This window comes from Amblyomma mixtum, unplaced genomic scaffold (genome assembly GCF_055824585.1).
Source record: "Amblyomma mixtum isolate Tamu unplaced genomic scaffold, ASM5582458v1 scaffold_33, whole genome shotgun sequence".
Classification (NCBI taxonomy): domain Eukaryota; kingdom Metazoa; phylum Arthropoda; class Arachnida; order Ixodida; family Ixodidae; genus Amblyomma; species Amblyomma mixtum.
Genome location: NW_028317730.1, coordinates 23,558 through 50,858, shown reverse-complemented (window position 1 = coordinate 50,858; position 27,301 = coordinate 23,558). Strand labels below are relative to the sequence as shown.

The 27,301-nt window shown below is 49.4% G+C and overlaps 1 protein-coding gene across 1 annotated transcript; it reads left to right on the top strand.

Moving 5' to 3' along the window:
* Positions 1-4,775: 4,775 nt before the first annotated feature.
* LOC149324433 (uncharacterized) lies at positions 4,776-17,040 on the top strand. Its single transcript, XM_089565532.1, has 3 exons — positions 4,776-7,602; positions 8,362-8,665; positions 16,890-17,040. Exons 1-3 carry the CDS (start codon positions 5,748-5,750, stop codon positions 17,038-17,040), a joined length of 2,310 nt encoding a protein of 769 aa, XP_089421658.1. The 5' UTR covers positions 4,776-5,747.
* The last annotated feature ends 10,261 nt before the right edge of the window (positions 17,041-27,301 follow it).

Genomic DNA, 27,301 nt, shown 5'->3' with positions numbered 1-27,301 from the left:
AGCCGCTCGGGATCCCGCTCATCACGGCATCGCTCGCGGTCCCATTCGTTTCCCCCCATGCCACCCCTGCGGGGACGAATGCCGGGAACCAGCACCGGAAGAACGAAGACACCGGGCCCGCCCAGAGAAGCAGCAACAAGGTGAGCTGGAGAGCCGATGCTCCCGGGTTTGCTCCACATTCGAGTGGGACTGGTAACAAACTCAACACCAATACAAACAATGCAAACAACCGTGACCTTGAACATGGAGACGCAGAGAAAGCAGCACTTAAGCGCGAACTAGAACTTGCTCGCGTTAAACAGAATGAGTTGGAACGCCAAATTGCGGAACTCACAAAGATAGTTCAAGACCTAAAATCCAACTAACACCCGCTGTCGAACGCTACACAAACGAACTCCTCGCTGCAGATGAGCGATGAGGAACGCTGAAACCTCAAAGCGGAAATACAACAGATGATGCAACAAATGATGCAACAGACGATGCATCAGGTACAAGGACAACTAGCAGAGCTACGGAGTGCCTTCCGTAAACAAAAACACACAGAGAACATTAAGGAAAAGGCCTACAACCGTCCTGCGTTAGCAGCTCTCGCCAATCCATCTACATCCCAGGGAACGGGCAATTGCACAAGCTCAAGAACCTAAATCATGGCTAACACGAACCACAGCAAACAAGACATCTTAGACATATGGCAATGGAACTGCAGAGGCTATCGCAAGAAACAAGGCCTCATCAAACAATTCATTCAGACGCAGCTAACACCACCTGACGTTATCGCACTTCAAGAAACGGGCGCGACACCCACTCTCACTGGATATACCTGCTACGACAGCCACATGACGGGAAAGACAGCCATCTTAGTGAGCAAGGCAGTCATAGCCATCAATCACGACAGCATACCCGACACTGACATTGAGCATGTGATTGTAGAGATCGTACCGAAAAGAAAAGGAAAGGGGGAAGTGTATTCATCGTCAACGTGTACAGCCCCCCGAAGCAAAGAAAAGCAAAATTTTTTTAACTTTTTCACGGTGTCCACAGACTAGCGAAAAACAACACGCTAATCATCTTGGGGGATTTCAACGCCATGGACAAGAGCTGGGGGTACCAAAAGGCCACCATTAAAGGCAAAACGCTAGCCGAGGTTGCAGGTAACTTCAACTGCAACCTACTCACGGACCCAGCAACCCCTACCAGAATTGGAAATAGCGTCAGCATCGACACCTGCCCCGACCTGACATTCGTAAGAGGACTCGGAAAAACACAATGGGAGAACCTATTGGAAAATTTAGGCAGCGACCACTACATACTCAAGACGCAAGTAGCCTCAGACAGGCTGAGACGCCAGTTGGGCGCGGCAAAAATAACGGACTGGAATGCGTTCCGCGAAGCATGCGACAGCAACCTTACCGAGAATGGCATACAGTCGTTAGAGGAATGGGGAAGCATGCTAAGGGATACGCAAGACAAGTACACCAAAACCATAAACCGAACAGCGGAAACACCCGAGGTGGACGGTCGACTGCTCAAGCTTTGGGATGCTAGGCGCAGTCTCACCAGGAGATGGAAAAAACAAAAACATAACAGGAAACTCAAGCTTAAAATCGCCGAAATTACAGCGAAAGCAGAGGAATACGCCACACAGCTGGCAAAACAAAATTGGCAACAATTCAGCGATTCTCTTAGTGGGACGCTAAGCACGACACGGACTTGGCGTATCCTTAGAGCGCTCCTCGATCCGACTAAGACAAAAGCTGAAAACAATAAATCCATATACCGGTTCATTCACCAGTTCGAGGGCCCTGACTCGGAACTCCTCGACAGATTGCGCGCCAAATGCTTTGGCAGCACGAACCCGCCGACCTATACAGGGGACTACCGGGGAGACGATAACGCTAATCTGGACATACCCATCACACGAGAAGAGGTCTACGCGGCCATGCGAAACACCACCAGAAATACGGCCGCGGGAGCGGATAAAATAAACAACGCACTCATCCGCAACCTCAGCGATGCGCTGGTCGCTGAACTGACAGACTTCCTCAACAAACATTGGGAAGCTGAAACTGTCCCCGAGGAGTGGAAACATGCCGAAGTGGTGATGATACCCAAGCCAGGCAAGAAACTGCAGATAGAAAACCTCAGGCCGATCTCGCTTACGTCATGCCTGGGAAAACTATACGAGCGAGTGGTAACGCAGAGACTTACATGGAAGACAACGAACTGATCCCTCACAGCATGTTCGGCTTTAGAGCAAAATTATCAGCTCAAGACGTACTCCTCTAATTATATGAAGGTGTACTTCGGAACGTTCCTCGGGACGGAGAAAACGTGATAATGGCCCTAGACATCAAAGGCGCTTTTGACAATGTGAGCCACGAACCAATCCCTACGGGCCTGGACAACCTGAACTGCGGGCGCAGGATTCACAGCTTCGTCAAAGCATTTTTATCCAACAGAACTGCAACCATCCGCATAGAACTTCGGTCCGAGAAGTTTCGAACGCCTAACAAGGGAACACCTCAAGGGTCGGTCATTTCACCCACGCTATTCAACGTGGCCATGATCGGACTGGCGAAGCAACTAAAAGAAATTGACGACATCCACTATGCCATTTATGCCGACGACATCACAATATGGACTAACACTGGCTCACTCGGCGAGAAAGAGGATAGGCTACAAGAAGCGGCCACCTGCGTTGAAAACTATGTCAAAGCAAGAGGGCTAGCGTGCTCGACCGAAAAATCTGAGCTCTTACGGGTTTGGAGAGGAAAACGGAACCGAACAGTCCCTACCAGTAAAGAACTTCGACTACAAGTTTACCTCGAAGGAGAACCAATACCAGAGAAGACACTCATACGGGTACTAGGGATGTGGATACAGTCAAATCAACGCTGTACTCACACCCTTGCGCTATTAAAGGTATCTACACTCCAAGTGGCCTGCATGATTACGCGCATCTCACACAGACGTCATGGCATGCGAGAAGAAGACACACTCAAGCTGGTCAGGAGCCTAGTGGTCAGCCGGGCGACATACAGTCTCCCGTACTACAATCATATCAAAAGTGAAATACAACAGGCGGACGCGATTTTACGCAAAGCGTATAAAACCGCGCTTCGACTACCCCATAACACCTCAACTGAAAAGCTTTTAGCCTTGGGACTGCACAACACGTTCGAGGAATTACGGGAAGCGCAGCATGTTGCCCAAATGCGCAGACTACAGCAGACCCCCACAGGCAGAGTTCTTTTAAAGAAACTGGGCTACACCGAACAAATTCGAGAAATATTGAGAACTAAAACGATCCCCGATGAGTACCGCAGCACGCTCAGGGTGGCACCAATACCAAGAAACATGGACCCGAACCTCCACAAAGACCGAAGAGAGGCAAGGGCCGACCGCTTACAGAAAACACACGCATAACAGTGTATGTCGACGCTGCCACATATGCCATGACTAGGGGACAAGGCACCAACAACGCAGTGGCAACTGTAGTCAACTCGGAATTACACGAGATTACCAGCGCCTCCCTGCAAGACTGCACGATAGCTGAGGCTGAAGAAGCGGCCGTCGCTCTAGCGGCAGCGGAGGGCTATCGGAGTGGGCGGTCACTGACAATTCTTACTGATTCACAAGCAGCCTGCCGCAACTATCTTTGCGGCAGAGTCGGTCACAGAGCGCTCCGCATACTCCGCTCTGTAGACTGCAAGACGCAACAAACACATGCAAAACCACACAAGCCGATCAAACATAAGATCATCTGGGTACCGGGGCACACGGGGGTGGCAGGAAACCAAGAGGCAGACAGGATACCTCGAGGTTATACTAACTACCGAGCATCCAACGTCAACGACCTTGAGGAATCCCTGCCAGTACCTCAGGAATACTCGGCCATACTCAACAACTACAAATGCAGCAGGATGCGGTACCCACCACCGCACAAATCTTTAAACAAAAAAGAGGCTGTCACATGGACACAACTTCAAACGGGGTCATATCCAAATCTAAACACACTAAGTAAAATTCACCCCACACTTTACGCACACAATTGTCCGTGGTGCCATGAAAAACCTACACTGTATCACATCACATGGGCATGTCAAAAAGTCGACATCGTCCCAGTTATACAAAACCCAAGTGTGGAGCAATGGGAGGGTCTGCTCTCCAGCGACTGCCGCGATGACCAGATCGGTTTGATACGGCGAGCTCAGCTGACGGCAGCATCCAGGGGAGCCCTGGAATAGGGGCAACCGACCGTTGCGGATGGACTCATCTGACCACATAAAAAAACCTTGTGCTAGAGCCGAATAAAGTTATCCTATCTGTAAGATCGCGCCTCGTACACGACCTCGCTGGCTCTCCCCTTTGTACTTCCCGCGTGGCTCGCGCAGTGCAGCAACAAATGCGGAAGCAATTACCGGCATGGGGAGGGCGCCACTTTGGAACGCAGCCGTGACGCCTCGGGCAGAGGGCGTGCGTGCAGCGTGGCCTTGCCGTCCCGAAAGGGGTGGTCTCCCTCCCACCGCGACTGATCAAAGGACTGATCCGCTGACTGATAGCGTTGTAGCCATGCGGGGAGGTAGACAAAGGTCTTCCGGTTGGACGCAGCACGAGAGGGTGGCCGCCTTGAGGCAGTTACGCACGTGCATGCACTTAAGATGAAAAGTGCGTTCTCGGGGGGAAGGCGAGGGTGTTGCGTGGAGAGCGTTTTACGAATGTTTTCTTGATTTGTTTATTTATTTATTCGAGCCCTGGTTTCGAAGCTATGCCCAACCCACAGGGCCGTGGCTACTGCGAAATTAAGTAGCGATTGGTTGATCAAAGACTGGGGCGGGTCAAGAGAAATGACCGCCCCAGCGCCTTTGTTTATGTACGTAATAAAAACGGAAGGAAAAGCCAGGTATGGCAGTCCTAAACAGGCTCCGTGCTTCGCACGTACGGAAAACTTCTAGGCTCTAACCGAGACCGCCGGTCGATGAGTAAGATTTTCCGAAGTCGCATCTCTGTGTGAGATAAGTCCTAAACAGGCTCCGTGCTTCGCACGTACGGAAAACTTCTAGGCTCTAACCGAGACCGCCGGTCGATGAGTAAGATTTTCCTAAGTCGCATCTCTGTGTGAGATAAGTCCCAACCAGGCTCCGTGCTTAGCACGTAAGGAAAACTTCTAGGCTCTAACCGAGACCGCCGGTCGATGAGTAAGATTTTCCCTAAGTTGTATCTCTGTGTGAGATAGTATCTCTGTGTGAGATAAGTGCCTTCTAAGTTACAGTACTTGAACGTCTGTGTGACTTCACGCTTCTGCAACTGAGTTTGCCTTGTATATACTCTGTAAATATAATTTCCCTTTCGTACCTTCTGCTTCTGGACTCCTGTGCTTCAAAACACCACCGAACAACTCACGTTTGGAGGAGGCTGAACTCCCCCGAAGAAAAGCAAACGAACCTGAAGAAGGAAGAGAATTTACTGGCGCAGTCACGACAGAATTCGGCAATCGTCGACCGTGAGCCGACACCACCGTCAAGCCAGCAGCCACCGTCCGGGAACCCGGGAAGGAGCCGATCTTCAGGCTCAGCCAAGGGAACAAGGTAGTCCAGAGCGCCGACCCTGAGGCGTCCTTCATCCTGCATCTCGGGACGAGGCAGTGGCAACAGAGAGGCAACGGATCCTACTAGCGACACCAGCACGGGTGAGCGGGATTCCTTGCGTACCTCTGAGGTGGTTATGGCTCATGTGTAAACGGGCGTATGGTGTTGACAAGGAGCATGATGGCGAGCTCAGATCGCAGACAGGAAAATGCGAGCGCATTAAAGGGGATAGCTACAGAGGGCTATGATCAGCCAGGCGAAACGTCAGAGGGCGATGATCAGTTAGGCGAAACGTCGCAGCAGGACGCAGCGACATCAGAGCCGATAGCGGGAGAGCTACGAAAGGTAGCTGCAACGCCGGGTTCCGATGCATTGGCAATCCGCCGCATGGAACTGGATTTCGAGCTTGCGCTCGCAAAGCATAAGCTCGAAGTCGAATCTCGAGAGCGCATCGAATTGCAGAAGCTTGGGATAGCGATGACAGGTGGCCGGCAGACCCCCTTGATATCGGAATCAGGGGAACAACGGCGAACGGGCCTCGACCCAGTCTCCCAATGCGCCAAAGTCCTAAAGGGACTCAAGTTGCCGGGCGACGCGGACGTACCGCTTTGGTTTGACGAGGTGGAAAGAGTTTTCACGACGTACGATGTGCCGGAAAACAGCCGCGTACACTTGATCATGCCGACGCTGACCGAGCGTGTGCGGTATTTGCTTCGCGGTCTTAAGGACGACGAGTGCAGCGACTACGAGTCAGTGAAGGCGGCCGTATTAAGCGAGCTGAAGCTGACCCCCGTCGAGTACTTGGATCGGTTCGAACGCGCCGCAAAGCGTAAGGAGGAAAGTTGGGCCCAATTCGCCTCTCGCGTGAAGACATACTTTCACTATTACCTTCGTTCGAGGGAGGCAGACACTAAGGAAGATGTGGTGGCTCTCGTCGTAGCCGATCGCATGAAAGCTAGCCTAAGCACCGAGGGTCTGGAGTATGTGCGCCTCCGCGAGGGCGAAAAGTGGGCGAAACCGGATGAGTTATCGCAGATGCTTCAGACTTTCGAGCAAGCTAAAGGAAAGGGGCGCGCGGTGCGACCAACGACCGCACACGCGGAGAAAGAGAGGCCCCTATGCCCACCTTCAAGTAGTGACATCAAACGGCAGACACAGTGTTATGTGTGCCGCGCAGAGGGTCACGTCGCTAAACACTGCCCCCGCGCTGCGCAGAACGCGCAGACAAACGATAAACGCGCCCGGGTTCAGAAAGTAGCCGTCGCCAGCGAGGACGCTGCCGAAACCGCTGAGTCGGCCTACCCACACAGGACGCTGGTTGCAGAAATGAGATCCCCGAGATCGTCAGATGAAGTGCGCAAATCAAAGCTGCAGCGGGTAGAAATCGAATGCGGCGGAGTACCGACAACGGCGATTATAGACACCGGTAGCGAAATAACGGTAGTCCGAGAAAGCTTAATGCCAGACGCGTCTCATGAGCCTTCCGGCAAGATAAAGCTTGTCTCAGCTTTTGGTGAAACAGTAGAAGCGAAGCTAGTTACGCTCGCGATCAGTATGAGGCGGCGCCCCACGCTTGTAGCTCGTCCAGAGGCAGTACGTGTCGTGTGCGCAATTACGGGCAAGCTCGCGGAGGGAGTGGACAGCTTGCTCTCGCGAGAGGACTGGGAGCTGCTAGCACAGTGCGAACACAGCAATGAAGCGGTCACCCGGGGCGACGCACACGTTACAGCTGGCCCTACTACAGCATCTTTCAGCGTTGTCAGGGAGGCTTTAGGGCCGGTCTCAACGACAGGCGCGGCTCACGCGAACGATTCGCAGGCAGGCGAACCGGAGAACAAAGAGTTGGCCGTGACATCAGGCGAGCAACATGAAGAAGGTAGTGACGGGTCCCCCGCCCGGCGCTCAACGCGTGACGATGAAGACGAGGCCCCACAGCAGCGCGGGAGCTTCTGTTCGGCCCAGCTGTCAGATGAAAGCTTTAAGAAAGCTCGGGCTGATGCAAAAATAGTCGAAAGTGAGCATGCTCATCCCGTGGCGTGCATTGGTAAAAAGGACGGCTCAGTGCGTATGTGTATAGACTACCGTGCGCTGAATCCGGCTACACATACTGACGCCTTCCCGATTACACCCCCGCAGGAGTTAATTATGAGGGTCGGCAGCGCGAAGTTCATTACACTCGTAGATTTGAGACGCGGTTATTGGCAGGTACCAGTGGCCCTCGAGAGTCAGCATTTGACTGCCTTCGTAACCCACGAAGGGCAGTACGCTTGGCGCGTCATGCCATTTCGGTTAAAAAATGCCGCTGCAACATTCCAGCGAATGATGAATACGCTGCTGTCGAGACACCAGAGCTACGCGGCGGCATATCTCGATGATATCGCCATTTTCTCCGCTTCGTGGCAGCAGCACCTGAAGCATTTAAGCATCGTGCTCGGCTTACTACGCGAAGCTAAACTGAAGGTAAGCCCCGAGAAGTGCCTGATCGCACAAGCTCAGATCAAGTACTTGGGTCACGTCGTGGGTGGCGGTACACACGGACCGGACCCCGATAAGCTAACCGCTGTTCGCGACCTTGCGCCGCCTACTACGAAAAAGCAGCTGCGAAGCCTGCTTGGGCTATGCGGGTACTATCGCGAATACGTAGAGAACTACGCTGAGGTCGCTGCACCGCTCACATCCTTGACGAAGCGAGGCGTGCCAAACGCGATTCCTTGGACTCGGGAAGCGCAGGAAGCTTTTACTAAGCTTAAAACGTCGCTTTGCGAAGCTGCAGCGCTAAATACCCCTAATATGCTCAAGCCATACTGGCTGTTCACGGATGCGTCCGCGATCGCGGCCGGAGCTTGCCTGGCCCAGATGGGAGACTCGGCGAGAGAGGAGCCGGTCGCCTTCGCCAGCCACCGGTTCACTACAACCCAAACCCGCTGGTCAACAATCGAGCGCGAGGCATTTGCCATCATTTGGGCGCTCAAGAAATTCGACCATTGGTTGTTCGGAGCACTGGTTAACGTGGTCTCCGACCACAATCCCTTTTCCTATCTAACGACGAGCACGCCTCATGGGGCAAAACTGGCAAGGTGGGCGCTGGCCTTGCAGCGCTACAATGTCGTAGTGACACACAGGAAAGGCACCTGTAACGGCAACGCCGACGCTTTGTCTCGCGTCCCTAGCACGAGCTGGGGTAAGGAGCAATGAGCCATGGCCCCTCGGGCTACGTGAATGTTCCCGTTCACCCGCTGCACTTTGTGATGTGATCGGTGATCTGTGGCCAGAACTCTGTGCAAGGATGCTTGCATGCCCCTGACTCTCGTACTGTGACAGACATCGTGTATGCTCTGTGTATAGTCCATGAGTGTTTTTGTGCGGTATCGGCGAGTCGTATCTTTGTGACCCGAGAGCCGTTTCTCAGCATGTCAATTTCTTTCTATGCATATTGTGTTTGTAGACAGCCGCGATCTTTTGTTGATCTTGTCTAAACGAGCGGACTCCCAAGCTCGTTTATCCTCTCAGGGGGGACGTGTAAGATCGCGCCTCGTACACGAGCTCGCTGGCTCTCCCCTTTGTACTTCCCGCGTGGCTCGCGCAGTGCAGCAACAAATGCGGAAGCAATTACCGGCATGGGGAGGGCGCCACTTTGGAACGCAGCCGTGACGCCTCGGGCAGAGGGCGCGCGTGCAGCGTGGCCTTGCCGTCCCGAAAGGGGTGGTCTCCCTCCCACCGCGACTGATCAAAGGACTGATCCGCTGACTGATAGCGTTGTAGCCATGCGGGGAGGTAGACAAAGGTCTTCCGGTTGGACGCAGCACGAGAGGGTGGCCGCCTTGAGGCAGTTACGCACGTGCATGTACTTAAGATGAAAAGTGCGTTCTCGGGGGGAAGGCGAGGGTGTTGCGTGGAGAGCGTTTTACGAATGTTTTCTTGATTTGTTTATTTATTTATTCGAGCCCTGGTTTCGAGGCTATGCCCAACCCACAGGGCCGTGGCTACTGCGAAATTAAGTAGCGATTGGTTGATCAAAGACTGGGCGGGTCAAGAGAAATGACCGCCCCAGCGCCTTTGTTTATGTACGTAATAAAAACGGAAGGAAAAGCCAGGTATGGCAGTCCTAAACAGGCTCCGTGCTTCGCACGTACGGAAAACTTCTAGGCTCTAACCGAGACCGCCGGTCGATGAGTAAGATTTTCCGAAGTCGCATCTCTGTGTGAGATAAGTCCTAAACAGGCTCCGTGCTTCGCACGTACGGAAAACTTCTAGGCTCTAACCGAGACCGCCGGTCGATGAGTAAGATTTTCCTAAGTCGCATCTCTGTGTGAGATAAGTCCCAACCAGGCTCCGTGCTTAGCACGTAAGGAAAACTTCTAGGCTCTAACCGAGACCGCCGGTCGATGAGTAAGATTTTCCCTAAGTTGTATCTCTGTGTGAGATAGTATCTCTGTGTGAGATAAGTGCCTTCTAAGTTACAGTACTTGAACGTCTGTGTGACTTCACGCTTCTGCAACTGAGTTTGCCTTGTATATACTCTGTAAATATAATTTCCCTTTCGTACCTTCTGCTTCTGGACTCCTGTGCTTCAAAACACCACCGAACAACTCACGTTTGGAGGAGGCTGAACTCCCCCGAAGAAAAGCAAACGAACCTGAAGAAGGAAGAGAATTTACTCTATCCTATCCTATCTTCGTTTCACATTCAGGCTTCTTCTTTCGCGCTGCTTTCACTCGTGTCGTAATATGGTGCAGTTAACTTTTGAACTATATCTATTAAACTCCTTATTTATTAAGAAACATGCAGCCCGCCGTAAGTAATATCCATACTAGTTTTTAGAATTTCCAAAACGCAGTTACCCGTGGCGCAGTGACCGAACAAATTTTGGTGACTTAGACGAGTTACCTGCACTGGGGGGTTGCGCGAGTATTTCGAAGTGATGCCACGAATACTTATTAGGCCAGAGTAGTGAGGGTAACTGCGTTTTCGAAAATCTAAGAACTCTTATTGTAAGGTGGGGCTTATTTGGAGAAGCTATGTAACGGGAACAGATCCAACAACAGCCCCAGATCAGCCAGTCCGGCCAAGAGCGTGCTGTTTGCCTTTGCTCATAAAATGGCACATGTCCACACAGAGGATCGGCCAACTGTACCAGGAGATGGCCATGCGTCCCGCACGTATGCCTGTCTTCTTTTTTACAATGAACCCCGGGCAGAAGAGGGGCCATCTGGTGGCTTAAGGGGCGGACAAGACAGCGGGGTCGCAGTATGTCTTGAGGCGCTGGACATGTACAGTCTCAGCAAGGTAGTTCACAGATGTTTTCTCGAAGATGCCATAGCGGCCTCGATATTTGGCGAGAAGTTATCGGGAGAGGCCCGGAGTACGAGGAGGTATCCACAGCCAGACAAGAGAGCTGGGAGGGAAATGTCGGGCAGGCTGATTTTCATCACGACGGGTTTTTTGGAGGGGTTTGGTAGCTGTCGTGAGCAGCCGGGTGATCTGGCGGCAGTCTTCGGGATACAGTGGTGCACTCAGATGGGTCAGGGTAGTAGGGGCGAACAGTATCGATGGGAATGGAGGAATTTCGGCCATAACTAAGAAAGAAAGGAGAGAATCCTTTTGTAGACTGCGTAGCAGTATTGTACGCGAACGTAATATACGGGAGAATCAGGTCTCCGTTCGTGTCGTTAGAACATATGGTACATGCAATGTCAGTAGTATCTGAGGCGGAGGTGCGTGTAAGTCTTCAAAAGGCCCGCTTGACCGCATTGTAAATCAACGTGAAAGCATAAGCAGATGTAGGGCGTGTTACGTTCTGGGCCAGCCGAGTGGGACGCGTGCCGGCGTTCTGGGCGAGCCGAGTGGGACGCGTGCCGGCGTTCTGGGCCAGCCGAGTGGGACGTGTGCCGGCGTTCTGGGCGATGCTATATAATCGCCACGGCAGAGCGCTGCGCCGCTCTTTCCTGCCCGTCTGCCGAGATGGAATAAAGGCATTCCAGACAACCTTCGGTGTCGCCGCTTGCTCGCCGTTCGTCGAATCGCCCGAAACGTAACAAGCCGTAGGTGGTGAGGAATGACGAGGAGCCATTTTCGTCCATCAGAATGATAATTACGGCGGTAAAGCAGGTTTTCTCGGATCTCAAAATGCGAAGTTAGACGGCGCAGGGCACGTGATGGTGTAACCGCCGATGGGTCGGAGCGAAATTCGAGAACAAGCGTAATTCCGGGATCATTGCACTGTTGAGAAAGCAGGTCAGTGCAGGCGGAAGACGGCGCAGGGGTCTCGATTTCGCAGAGGCTGGCAATTTCGGCGGGTAGCGGGGACCGAGAAAAGGCGCCGGCGTCCTGACGCTTACGGCCCGACCGGTAGACGATGCGGATGTCATATTCTTGGAGACGGAGCTCCCATCGCGCCCATCGGCCGGATAAGATTTTTCTATGGAGACAGCCAACAAAGGTGGTGATAATCCGTAACGACCTCGAAAGGACGGCCGTTCACGTAAGGGCGAAACTTGCCTAAGACCCCCACAATGGCGAGGCACTCTTTTTCATTCAGAGTAGTTGGACTCAGCCTTGGTGAGTGGGCGGCTGGCAAAGGCAACGACATATTCGTCGAATCCATATTTCCGCTAGGCGAGCACTGACCGAGTCCAATACCACTAGCATCCGTGTGGACTTCAGTCGGGGCCGCCGGGCGGAAATGGCACAAGATGAGTGGTGCCGGGAGGAGACGACGCAAGGTGTTGTAGGTGTCGTCGTAGGCTGATGACCAAGCTGAAAAATTGAGATTGCTTCCGAGCACCTGAGTCAGAGGGGCAGCAGTTGATCCAACGCTGCGAATGAAACGCCTAAAATACGAGCAGAGCTCAAGGAATCTGCTGAGTTCCTCAGTGACGTAAGGTTCGGGACCGCAGTACAGGCCAGAATTTTTGCGGGGTCAGGGTGTACACCGTCTTTCGACGCAACGCGACCTAAAATTGTAGGCTCACGGGCAGCAAAGGTGTTTTTTTTTACCTTACGCTGCAGGCCGGCCTTTGTGAGGCATGTCAGACGTGCTTCAGGCGACGTAGATGCGTCCCAAAGACGGGCGAAAAAGTAACAATATCATCCAGGTAGCACAGGCACATCTTCCACTTAGGCCACGCAAGAAGGTATTCACCATTTGCTCGAAAGCAGCAGAAGGTTACACAGGCTGAAAGGAGTGACGTGAAACTCAGACAGGCCGTCAGGGGTCACAAACGCGATGTTGGCATGATCTGCAGCTGCCTTTGGCACCTGCCAATAACCAGCGAGCTAATTAAGCGAAGAAAAGAGCTCCGCGCCTTGTAGACAATCCAGAGCGTCATCAATACGGGGCAGAGGGTAGACGTCTTTGCCTGGGATCTTATTAATGCGGAGATAATCGACGCAAAATCTAACAGAGCCACCCTTCTTCTCTTAGGCTCTGCCCATGCGGCTCACGCGTATGCCTTTACATTATGAATCTTAATACAAGTTAAAATAAATTATTCAATATTAATTTACCAGCCTCATTAGCACAGTTTAGATGTATTCTGATTTCGTACACCACTGGCAATGCTATTCCGAATATAGCGCTCTTCTAACTCAAAGAGCTTATATTTAAAAACGAAGGTGACGCTTAAGCTCCGCTTGAAGCCTATGACGCGATAGCGTAGTGACTTAATTCCTGCATATGAAGAAGGTCATTCTATATTTTACATTCCTACATTACTGGGAGTTCTCATACCCATACTCCTCCTTGCGCAGTGGTGCAGTGGTTAAGCGATGCGCCACTACCCTGCTATACCAGGTGCGCCCAGCGGTGGGCCTCGTGCGGCCCAGGTTGCTCTTCTCCGAGCGACCAGTCATTAATTTAACTGCCACCTGCCACGGTGGACAGTTTGCTCACACTCCCCCGGCCAGGTTGTAATGACGCCGCATGGTCATGCTACCTAGGTAGCCCACCTGCCTTCTTGATCGCTCTCTGGGCACCACCGCACAACGCCGACAACGCAGAAGCAGACAATACAAACACCGAATTTTCTGGAAAACCAGGCCTTTAACGCTATCGCGTTAAAAATAGCAGATCTTAGGTGACTCGCCTCGTTGACACAGTGGTTGTGGTGCTCGGATGCTGACTTGAAAGATACAGGGTCAATCTCGACCGCAGCGGTCGCTTTTCGACGGCGGCGAAATGCTAGAAACCGATGTACTGTACGATGTCAGTGCACGTTAAAGAACCACAAGTGGTCGAAATTATACGGAGCCCTCCGCTACAGCGTCCTTCATAGCTTTATTCGCTCTGGAACATTAAACCGGATAAGCCAAGCCGAACCATCTTAGGTGAAAAACTCGGTATAGAGGTTAAGAATTTCAATGTGACTGCATATATCCTCACTTATATACAATTATTTTTAGTTTTCCACACGTAATCGCTTGTTAACTAGCACTCCTCTTCAGTCGGCCGCTGCAGGCACGCGGCGCCATCGCCGCTGAGCAACTCCTCGGACGGCACATTTCGGAGGAGCAGCTCCTGTCGAAACATGTAACGTTACTTCGTTCTCGCCATACTCTCCCTCCTCTTTTCAAGGCAACCACACACCGGAATCTTCCGTAGCAACAACTGTGCGGTTGCGCATTCCTCCGCTCTCCGCATAACATACATGTTCCTTCGGTGCTAGTCACCCTCATCATCATTCCACGGTAACCACTCTACGGTTGGTTCTTTGGCAACCAATGTCTGGTTGCACAGTCTTCCGCACTGCGCATACCCTCCTATGTTCACGGAGCTTTCCTCATGCTCCTTCACTGTGGTCAATTCCCTACAGTTACGCTTTATGCTACTACTATTCATCATCATCCTAAGCCCACTCCAGAACAAAAGCCTCTCCCATAGCTCTCCAATTAATACTGTCTGATGCAACTTCGGGCACTTTATCCGAGCAAGCTTACCAATCTCATCCACCCACCTAACCCTGTGACGCTCCCAGCTACGCTTGCTTTCTTTTGGAATGCAGTCGGTTACCAATAGCGACCAACAGCTAGCTTACGCTGCCTTCGTATCCTTCTGACTCTTTAGAACATTACTTTGGTTTTCTGCATATAAATTTTTAGCCTACCATTTTGCTTTGCCTGTCTAAGTTATTGACCATGCTTTGAAACTCATCGCCTGAGAAACTTAGCACGGCAGTTTCATGGTGGGCCTAGATAACTAAAGAATTTTTAGTTAATTCTTATACCAAACTGTTCCCAGTTCAGGTCTCTCAATACTTCCTCTTAGCCCGTGGTGAATGGCACTAGAGAGATCGTCTCTCGGTGCCTGATGCTTTTCCTTATTGGAAGGAGCACTATAGTTGCTATGCAGCCGCTATACATATATTTGAGTATTTTTACAAGTTGCACTTCTCCACATGGAATACGTAATGCCTGGATGACTGCTGATGTTTCTATTGAGTCTAATGCTTGTCCGTAATCTGTGAAGGCAATACAGAGGAATTGGTCATATTCTGCTCATTTTCTATCGCCTGAATAGTGAGAATATTGAAACGAAACAGTGTACTGTTCGCTTATTGACCCTCATAGCTGCCAACATTCAGCTTTATCCTTTTGTTTGTGACTCAAGATGCGACCATAGTTATCTCAAATGATTGCAGCCAGGTGAAAGTGCTCCCATATTGTTCCAGATTGCTGTAGCTGCTTTGACGCTTTATGTGGATGGTTTCTTTCAAGCTTTCAAGCTATCACAGCCGAGAGCGGGAGGCATTCGGTGCGACGACCGCCGAGCACACGTGTTGCATCTCCACCGCCGAGTCATTCAGTTTCTTAAGTGGGTGAGTGAGCCCGATAAAAGTTTTTTTTTTTTTTGGAAGCCCTCTTCGCTGTCTTCCTGACTGCGGGACTGCACTCCCCACTACGTGACATCTGGTAGAGGTGCTGCGTCGTCAACCCGCCATGCTTACGAACGTAGAATCTGCCATTCATACCTCATCACTCGTCTTCAAATAGCCCAGGGAGCGGCCAACTTTCCACGTCTTACTCCAAGAAAGCGTGGAACAATAGTTGCACGAGTTTCATCTGATGGCAACGTTCAACAGCTGAGATGATCAGACCAAACTGCGGAACGTCTTCTTTGCTCTTGACGGCGCAGGCCGATCATGGTTCGAGACCAATGAGAATTCGTTGTCAACGCGGGAAGAATTTAAGGAACAGCTCGTGAATAGTGTTGATCAAATGTTTTTAGGGGAATCCCCCAAATTGGAGTAGATTTGTAATAAGGGAGTGATTACTCATTGACGTCCACCCAAGCGCAGCCATACGGCTACAAAGGAAAGCTAAATAGCTTTCTCAGAAACTTCGTAGTTAAAGAAAAATTCGTCCTGGTCCGGGGATCGAACCCGGGACCACCGCTTCACCGGAGCAGTCGCTCTACCAATTGAGAGCGACTGCTCCGGTGAAGCGGAGCGACTGAGCTGTCGCTAAGCTAAGCTTTCCTTTGTAGCCGTATGGCTGCGCTTCGGTGGACGTCAATGAGTAATTACTCCCTTATTAGCTCGTGAATACGTTTGCTAAAATCTTCCACAAGGAAGGAGCCGAACTGATGCTCCAGATGTACATCCAGAAGCAAAAAGAAAGTGTTTTTGCAAACGCCGCGGAGATGAAAAGCCTTTGCAGGCGCGCTAACGCTGATGTGACTGAAAAAAAAATGTCACCTTTCTGATTCACGACGTAAAGCAGCAACTGTTCACAGGCCTGATCCGGAATCCTCTGATAACCATTGCTGAATTCGTGGAAGAAGCTTCTACTTCCGAGAAGGCCGTTGACGCCTGTACCCGCCAGTACAACTAGCCACTTCAAGTGCTGCCGGAAAGCCCCCATAATGATACACCTACAAACGGGGAGAGCTTGCGTGATCAAATATGCGAATTGTTCGGGAAGAGCTGCACCAGATGATGCCATCTTCTCACCAGCCTCAGGTAGAAACCGTCACAGATACTGTCCACGAAGAAATGCAACCTGCGCTTGGCTCCCCATCAAAGACGACTCCGATGGGAGCTGAAGCCATGACCTACGCCACCGCACAACAGAGTCCTGCGCCTCGACAAGACCTCCCTCTCCCCCCCTCCCCCCCCCCTTCCCCCCCGCTAAGCTCTTTTCGACGAGAACCAGTTCTTCTAGAACGACGTCCCCTAGATCCCATACGCTCACCTTACGAGCGACCGGCCGGCTCTAGGAATACGACGAGTAGAGTACTCCCGACGACAGCCTATTGGGCTTCCAATGCGGTTTTGCCAGCCGCATCCTTCGTCACTGCCCGCGCAGATGCATCGGCCTGGACGGCGTCGCCACCGACACACGCCGACACTCGGCAGGCCAGGGACCACGGCAAATCAGCGACTACCTGTGCAGTGGCGAGTACGCGTCGACAAGCCGTCTGTCGACAAGATGGCAGTCACCGCCATCTACCACATAATATATGCGTCTCCGGGCCACAGCTACACAGTGGCTGTTCAAGTAAGGTCTCCTGGCACCTGTAGGGGAAGCCAAAAAGCAAAAAAATCCCGACGAATATCCTTCAGCGGCCACACGGCGTGAAGACGCCGCACCCATTACGCCGACGCAGCATACAAACACGAGCTCGACTATGACGCTTTCCGACTTCAGAATGACGCCGCGACCCAGAAACTATCCGACGACACATGCTAGACACGACGACACAAGACACACGCTAAAGCCGAGGACGTCGTGGAATGCAAAAGGCAGAACATCCGACTCAGAAGTGGCTATCGACGGGTGGAATGTTACCGCTCTACTCTACACAGGAGCCGATCATTTGGCGATGAATGGAACTTTCACAGCGCGGCTGATGCAAGTCAGGACCACTTACGACGGCCCACAAATTATCACCGCAGGAGGGCACCTTATCTCGCCAGCGGACGATACCCAGCGGGGGTAGCCGTTAACGGACATACCTATCATGCGACCTCCGTAGTGATACAGCAATGTTTCCGCGACGTGGTACTGGGCATGAATTTCCTTAATTAGCATCAGGGGATCATTGACCTTTTATCCAAACTCATCACGCTTTCGACGGACGAACCCATCTCTGCGATGACAACCCTTGATTGTCACGCTGCCCGCGTGCCTGGAATGAACAAATCAGCGTATAACACCGCTCAAGTGTCGTGGTCACCGTAGATGTCACGGAAGACAAGAACATCGATGCTATCAATCAGGGGAACGCAGAGTAGCTTCTAGACCGAGGAACCAGCATCGTAAGAGGCATAACTACTTCCTCAATGGCAAAGGTGAAGTGCTGCTGACAAACTTTGGCGAAGAATACCGACACCTCAATAAGGGCACGATGACTGCATTCCTCGATGAAATCACCAGCATACGAAATGCCTTCGTCCCCTCCAACTCGTCCGCAAAAAACCCGCTCTTCCAAAACCACACACCTCTTCGACATCAAAACAGCGCAGTCAAGGGCACAGACAAGACCAGTTCAGATGTCTCCTTCAAAATTACAGCTATTGTCGTTCAGCCTCGTCAAAGGCCCGACGAACATCTGTTGCAAATCATCAGATTATAACAGGGGCAGACCCGCCTTATGCGCCGAAGCCCCTACCGTGTCTCGAAGCAGAAATGCCAAGGCTGCCGGAACCACGTTGAGGAAATGCTGCGCGACAATCTCATGCAGCAATCGAAAAGCCCCTGGGAAGCCTCGGTCGTCCTCGGGAAGAGGCAGGGTGGTGATCTCCGGTTCTGCCTCAATTACCGCAGATAGAACAACGTAACAAAGAAATGTGGCTATCCCCTACACCGCATCGACCATACCCTAGACCACATCTGGGACGCCAAATACTCCTCGTCCATGGACCTAAAGAGCGGGTACTGGGAAATCGAGGTCGTCGAAAGGGACGGTTAGAAGGCATCACGCCCGACGGCATCTACGAGTTCAAGGTAATGCCATATGGGCTTTTTTCTGCCCCAGCAATGTTCCAGCATGTAATGGGCAGAGTATTGGCAGGCCTGAAATAGCACATTTGTCTGGTGTACTTAGATGAAGCCGTCGTCTTCTCCTAGACTTTTGACGATAATCTAAGAAGGTTTCAAACCGTGCTAGCGGCAGTCAAGTCCTCAATCTGAAGCAAGAGTGTCATTTTGCTTTCGAGTATCTGCTGTTTCTAGGCTATATCGTAATAAACTATATTATGCACCGCACCCGCAGGAAACCGTCCCTATAACACAGTTTACACAGCCGACCGACTAGAAAGTTTTGCGTCGATTCCTGTCGCTGTGCGTATATTACCCATGATTTGTAAAGAACTTGTCGCACATCACCCAACCCTTGACGTAGCTAATGAATTAGGATGTTCCATTCAAGTTGGAAGCCTAACCACATGATGCACTTCATTTTAAGTCGATTTCATGGTCATCCCATGACGTCATTCTATGATATCACGAGACTTCGACGTCAACACTAAGCAACTGATACAAAAGCGAAAGGATGTAACAGTAAAAATGCAGATGCGAGAGGCAAAAGCGAACCTTTTAGCGCAAATATGTTCCATGAGACGGCACAATCGCATGTCAATATATTCTCTTTTTTTTTTCTTACGACCTCTACTTCTGTCCTAAGCCTGCCTTTCTGCGCTTATTTCCGTTGCCTGCAGCAAACAACGTCCGGGCTCTAAAAAACAATCGTACGATTATAAAGTTTTTACCCTGAAGCTACTGTATGAGGCATCCAATACCTTTGAATGAAAACATTCAACAACGTGTTTGGGTCGTTGCATCTTTGTTTAACTTAAAGTTAGAGAAGGGAAATATATTCTCACGTAAAGGGTTTTGAGTTCCAGCAGTTCTAACAATTCCATTGGCATTTTCTTCTAACAGGTGAAAGGGTAAGGCTCCAAATTCGAAAATTCTCATCGATCTGGTGTAAAATATTTCATGATTGCCGAATGCTAATATATATACAAAGTGTGTTTCCCAGCCTCAACAGTTCTCCCCTTTTTGTTGTCTCTTAAATTACTTGCCATTTTTTCATCTGCCCAACGAAGCTCTCGGCCGATACATCTGCCCGGTAATATCTAATTTTCTCCGAGAAAAAAAAATGGCATATTGGACAAAAAGTGCCTACGAACCGTGTCCCGAACCGGTCTGAACGGTTCTTCTGAATCGTTCCGGTTCGGATTCAGTTCAAGACGTCGAAATAAATACGGGTTCGGTTCTTTTCTGGTTCCGGGCAAAAATGCCAGTTCGGTTGTGGTTATGGGTTCAGTTCTGTTTCCGGCTCACCGGCCTGATTGCGGCAATGCCACACAATGGTTTTAAAACAATTGGCAGCTGATTCCTTCTAGGTAATGGGTTTTTCCAAGCCAAATGCCCCAGAGTTGGCACTCAATCCCCCGCGATTTCTTCCATAAAATTTGTGGTTCTTTATTGCACTTTGAAAAAGGTTATCGTTAATAACTTGGGAAACAGAAAATTTCATTGTATGCGACAGTCCTTTGAATTTTTCAGGCGAGTGCAAAAGAAGGCATCACTAAAAAATTTTCAAAATCAACAATTAACTTTTATGATCGAACCTTTTGGATATATAGTGCACATGTGTCGTGGTATTGTATCGCACGGCAAGAAATTGTCAGTAGAAACTATTTTGCGTCGTTCTAGTTTATTATTTTAGCCGCAAATACATCGCTGCTATTTTTTAAAGGCTTACGGGACATTTATTCGCAATACGAAACTTCTCGAAGGTTCTCTATAACACGTACTATCTCATTAGAAAGCTAAAACTAGAATGCAACTGGATACATTTATGGAAAAAAATTCAAACTTACAAGAAGCTTTGTTGGCCGCGTTTTCAGCCATACATTTCATACTGAGGTGTTACTAGTAAAACATGAAATGCCTGACTGATAGCTAGCTACTTTTAACCAGACTGTCCAACCGGAATCTTTTCTCGTTCAGTTCAGGATTCGATTCACGCCTGTCGGGTTCAGTTCCGAGTTCTGCTGAGGAGAGTCATTTAGTTCTGGTTCGAATCGTTTCGGTCCGTATCGAACCAGTTCAAAGGGGTCAAGGAAGAAAAAAATTTAATCAACCAACTGATTCATTTAGAAGGGTTGAAATGGGGGCCAGTTGGTACATTGTAAACGAAAAAAAAACCAGTCACACAAGACGACGGACAAGAAGAGTTTGATGGCGGTGCAAACTTGCCTCGCCATTGCAATGAATGTGGCTGTTATCCTTTGTTCAGCAATGTCACCATTCTTGGTAGAGGCAAGGGAAAACAGGAGCGAGAAATCTTGGAAGCATATCATATCGGTTTGTTAGGCTCTGATTTTATAAGCACAACCCCGGTGCGCTTACTTGAAAAAGAATTTGCTTTTTTAGGTCGTCCACGATAGATGAGATTTCTTGTCTTTGTCTCTTATGCTCAGTGATTAGTGATGATGCTGTTGCGCATGCTCTGCTGGCCTTGCTCGGACCATATTTTTTCCAATAAACTTCAGTTGATAGTCCAGTCGTTGTGGTGTGTACACTGCTCTTGTCCGTCGTCTTGTGTGACTGATTCATTTAGCTGCAATGAAATACACTTTTAGGCCCAACCATCGCCCACGCAAAGCATCTATCACGCGGTAAAGCGATAAACCTACATTTCTCCGTCCAGCCATTGCTTACTAACAGCGCACGCCACAGTTCTGCACAGCGAAAAAACTAGAAAATCGACATAAAACCAGCTTATAATCTGGAATGAACAACAAATAACCTCTGTCTATTAATGCAGAATCGTAGATCTCTTAGTCAGGCTGCGTCCAAAAAGAAAAAGGCAAAAACAATGAACCAGTTATACAGTTAAAACCGCTCGTAGCAATGCAATGCCAAAAATAAAAAAAACAATCCCAGTAAAAGGGTAATCAGGATATATGAAAATCACAGAAAAGCGGCAGGAATCGCCTCCCACAAAAAAGAAACAGCCTACACGTGTGCGTTCAGAAATCGCAGCTTTTATCAAGTATTGAAACCGAGGGTATGCTGACAAACTTCTCTCCCGCTTTAGAAATAAAAAAAACCCCTTGGACAATCTGACATTCCAGTTCGTCTTTTGCGTAACCTAGGAACTTGGTTTTGTTGAAGGATGGTGTAAAACGTCAGCTGTTACAATGGCATGCCAAAAAACCACCACATATGCTTGTACTGCCGCCGCGGTAGCTCAGTGGTTATGGCGCTGGGCTGCTGACCCGGAATACGCGGGTTCGGTCCCGTCCGCTATGATCGAATTTGGATGGAGGCGAAATTCTTGAGATCCGTGTACTGTGCGATGACAGTGCACATTAAAAGACCCCAGGTGGGCGAAATTTCCAGATCTCTTCACTACGGCGGCCCTCATAGACTGAGTCGATTTGGGACGTTAAAGGTGCACTGAAGAGGAATCTGAACTTGTCTTTTTGCCGCGGGAACTCGATCTACACGTTCCGAGCTTTCTTAGAAACTGCGATTTACTGCCCTGTGTGGCCGATTTCCGTAATTAAATCGAATTAACGTCCGGGTCCCGCCTTTTTTTTGTAATTCTTCCTCGTACGGTGGGCGGAGTCGACCAACGCGTGGAGTGCCTTTCACCCAGTCCCATGGCGGCTTGCCGCTCAGCCATCGGCGGAGTAATATGTAGTAGTACGTAGTAGCAAATAGACCGCGCGTACTGCGGGCTTGTTTTGCGGCTATATTATATGCGAATGACACTATTTATTCATGGAAACCTAAAAAACAAAATAAAGCGAAAGCAAAGCCTCCACGTAGCTGGCAGAAAAGCACTTCACGCGTTTGTCGACTGCTCCCACCGTACGAAGGGGAATTAAAAAAAAAGGCGGGAGCCGGACGTTAATTCAATTTAATTGCGGAAACCGGCCACACAGGGCAATAAGTCGCAGTTTCTAAGAATGCTAGGAGCGTGTAGATCGAGTTCCCGCGGCAAAAAGACAAGTTCAGAATCCTCTTCAGTGCACCTTTAAACCCCCGTAAACCAGAAGCTAAACATTTCTTTTTTTATGTTGAAGTTGTGTTCTTAGGCCCTATGTTTGTTACATCTTCCCAATTCTCCAATTTAAACATTATTGCAGGTGAGGAATATCTTGTAGATAAGTTTGCGCCTGCATTTTTTATACTTGTTGACGTGCTTCTCAGAGCGTGATTCATGCTTTCGGTCACCACACATTGCACTGACCTTGCCAAGCTTGTACAGACCGCAGAAAACTACGAAGATATAACTTTTTGCCATCTTCTTCATATTGTGCGACAGCCTGTGAAAATACGTAATTACCAGACTATTCGCTTCGTGCTTCGCTTTTCTATCTGTTATTTTGTAGCGCAAATTTTCACTAATGCTGCAAAGAAATGCACTTGCATAGCCAGCACTAATTAGGTGAGCCACATGGTAATCGCAGCTTTGACTTCGATGACCAAGTGAAAATGATGAAAAGTAAAGCAATAATAATCGATTATTGTTCTGTAACTATTCAGCTACTTTTCTGGGGTGGTAATTTACCACTGTAATTAGTTGCATTTCAGATGAAGTAATCGTAGTTGTAATCGGTTACTTATTTTTCTAACGTGTACAAGACTGCTTCGAGTGTATTTCTGTAGCGCGTAGCCTAACCTTGAGAGTGTTGATCAGCACGATCCACAACTATGCTGCCAACGTCGAACTTCCTGTCATACCGCAGCACCCGCCCAGAGATGACGGCGAAGGCGGCAGCTGCGTGAGAGCCCTCTTATGCTACCTATGGCGTCAAGACTGAAAAAACGGCGACCATCGTTCAACTGTTCAGCAGAAAATAGTACTTCAATGAGGGGCTCGTTATGACATACATATGAAGGAAAAAGCAAGGAAAGCATGAGGGAATTATTTTTTAATGGTGGTATTGGTAGGATTCAGCTGTGATAAGAATCAACTGTAGTCATGCGTAGCAATGCCAAAATAAGCTTTTTTTCAGGGATGAAAAGATGTACGCTGTAAAGCAGACAGAAAAGGACGTTCTGCAATATACGCCGGATGGAAATGAAAATGAAGTGGGTACCACAGGTATGACTAAGGCAAATACACTTTGCGCCTACCAGTCATGCTTCTATGTTGAAAAAGAATACACTAAGGCGGTAAAACATGATCGCCCATCCCACTCCTACCAATAACAGCTTGCTAGGTGATGCAAAGGTGAAAATAAGACAGTGAATGACGCGAAAATGGGACCCAAAACTAATGCGCAGAAAGCGCCTTAGCTGCAGGTTTGGCCTTATTTGTGCAATGCTCTGCCTCTCAGTAAGCGACATGCGTTTTTTTTCTCTCCAGCTAAGTTCGACGTCAGCTGAGGGCTGATACCTGTAGGCTTTGTGACCAGAAAATCGAGATCAGCACTTCTCTCTCTCGTGGTGCAACTAACCCATCCGTTGTTGTCGCGCGTTGCTCAGAACTGTTTGTTGTTCGCATTTCTTTCACGAGTGTATCGCACGCCTGCACACATTAGGAAGCCGCAGAACAACTTTAATTTGGTTGTCGGCGCCATAGAGTTTCCTACTATTACCTTGAGGGAAAGCTGGCCGCTGTGCACTTCAGCCACCATGGACGCTCAAAGCATCATGGGGTGATGAGCTACTTGTTGCGGGACAGTCGTATTTTTTCGGGAACTCGAAGTGGCGCTACTGAGATGTTTCATTTCGAAAGCGCTGTTCGTGAGTGCGCAGACGACTTTGGCGCGAACGCAGTGTGCAAAAGCCATAGTAGCGAAACCGCAACAGCCGACAACACCAATAAAAGGTTTCTCTTTTCCGAAATGCCATTAAAAAATCTATTAAAATGTTAAATCAACATTTTTTTGGAACATATTTTATTTTAAAAGTGCGCCTGTTAAGTACGAAATATTTGTTCTTGTGTTCAATACTTGGCAAATAGGAGAGCCAGCCATCTCTTATTTATAGCAAACTTTGCATTTACATGCTTTTCTGCTCATTTGTTGCGATCTTTATACAGAACATTGAATGTTAGGACATTCTTGATTATCGATCAGCTTTCAATTTCGCATTATTTTTCGGACAAAAGTTGTGGTTCTGCAGTCGGAAGCTCACCAGCTCATGATGCTTTGAGCGCCCATGGTGGCTGAAGTGGTCTTGAGGAGGCTCCACGAAAACTCCCATAGATGGGGCGCCAGCTTTCTCTCTAGGTGACAGTAAGAAACTCTATTGTCGGCGCAGCCATTTTCCCAGGCGCTGCTCACGAATGAGTCTGGAAACGAGAAACAACAGATGAATTTCTAGGCTTTGTTGCTAGAATATTTGTGGAGGTAGAGATGAGGAGAGAATAACATAATATCATCGCATAGATCCCATAAGCACATATGGACCCTTTTTGAAATAAAGCTGTACAGATTCTGAAGTAGAATAAACGAGGTTAGAAGTACCAAACTGTTTAACACCCTCGGATGTAATGAACGAAGATACTTACGAGTAAGGCCATTTGTTGTCCATTATTAAACCATTCAAGACAAAATGGCTATTACTGAATTCTTTCTCTACAGCGCTTAAAGAGCTTCCACATAAAAGACCGAAATAAAAAACACTAGGAGTGGGTACCGAGAAAAACATTCACGACCGTGCTGTTTCACGAAAACGCCCAATTTGTCTGCAAATAATGCCTAGAAACAATGGACAGTGTCGTATAACAGACTTCAAAACGGGAAGAGAAGTTAATGTTTGGCAAACTAATATAGAAATGCAAGACGTCTTAATAATGAAAGGCTGCTTGATGAAGTGGCAATACGATTGCTTCTTTGAAGGCTTCACAACAATACAGGGTGTCTCAGCTTGGCTGGACAAATATATATATGAAAAAAGCACCGCGGATACTTTTATACACCGTTTCATACCTAGCGTTAAACGCTGCAAAAGCTTGCGCGCCTGTTCGATCAGACCGAGTCCGCACCAAAAGAGTAGTTCGCCATACAATCAAATTCAGCAGACGCATTTTTCTTTGCGACAGTTTGAATGCCGTACCTGGAAACATCCCGAACTTCTTATTACCTCTTGCCACATATTCGTCCTGCCATTCATCGATATTTCGAGCAGTAAGAATTACATGTCACGGTAAGATACCCGGCTGGTAGGGCGATTCGCTTGACTTCATGCGCGCCTAGGTTACTCAGTGAAAAGAGAGCCAGAACACTGAACGCCGTGCACCTTCGACAGTGGTTTTCGCTGTTAGTAATTTGTTTCATACCACCCTTCGCTATTGGTCAAACATGGACCGTTGCTTCGAGAACAACTGATATGTGGCGCATTTAGTTTCCCGGACTCACTAGCTCCGCAGCCTCCGCAGCGTTGCCTCCTATGTATTAATGGAGTATAGTCACGCGAGGTAGTAGCGGCTTGTTTTTTTTTATAAATTGTGGCTACCTCAATACTAATCAAACTCACCCATCGAAACCTTAGGTGTAGATATTTCTTTAACCGTTCAAAATCAAAGCTGTCAAGCACATGAAGGAAGTCCGGAATGAATGTTTCCGACGAGATAGGCTTACCGCGGTCCTGCATGTTCGAAAAAAAAAGGTCGACAATTACGCTTCTCGGTAATGCGATCTGCACCATACATGAACGGAGACGTAATATGCGGAGCCGAACGAAGGTGGTTTTGGGTTTCGGCTTTGGGCAGCACGCTCAGCGATCTTCCACCAATGAGCCTCTCTTCGGGAGGTGCGTTCCGCGGCAGCTACCTCCGCCGACGGAGCACTGCTCTTGGAGAATCCTGCTCCGCTGCGCCGTTCTCGCCTACTCCCGCCGCACCATCGTCCTGTACTTTCCTCCTCGTGCTCTCTTCGCTATCGCCGCTCTTTCATCCTCCGCTGTGCTTTGCGTTCGCTCTGCTGGTTACGCCGAGGCCAACATCGAAGCCGATGCCACTCAATCCAGCAACGGCCGTACGAGCTGCGCTCAAAAATGCCTACAAAATTTTAAGAAGTTCGACATGGCAGCCCGCTTGCTACGTTCGAGTGCTCCGCGATTACCGTACTATCAGTCATCATCGCGCGAAGAATGTCCTACATCGCGCTTTTCGCACTCACCAAGAAGACCTACTCTTTGGTATCAGAAACGTGATAGCAACGCGAAAAATCAGAACAAGCAGGGGAAGCATACAAGCGCAGTTCCTGATATCATGAGCGAACCAGCCCAGTATTTCGCTTTGAGATTTTCAAGTAGTGGTGGCTGCAATCCTGCGAGCAGGAAAAAAAGCGAAAATGGCTTCTAAACGAAACTCTTCATTTGAGCCGACTTGCGCCCGAAAAAGAACTGAATCACTCGGCGGCGGCGTAGCAACAAGCGTGCTCGGCGGTCGTCGACTGCCAGCCGCTCTTGGTCATGCTCTTTTTAAAACTGATAGCGAACTTTCGACATACAGCTTGTAAAGTTACTAGAACACTCTGCAACAACGTTGAATCGGCTCCGCCTGGATGCGACCAATCGAGATAAATCTAGGCGAGTCTTGCATCACAAACAGGGCGATAAAGCGGCGTGCCGGCAGCTTTGAAGAATGAACAAACAAGCACTACAAAGATTCGCGGCATTATTCCTCTCTAAAAGAAGCATCGACCCGATGCTTTCGAACATAATGCCACTACAAACAATTAAAAACGGATTATGAAAGAAAAACTATACACTGGGTGCGGAAACAGCGTCCTTTAGTG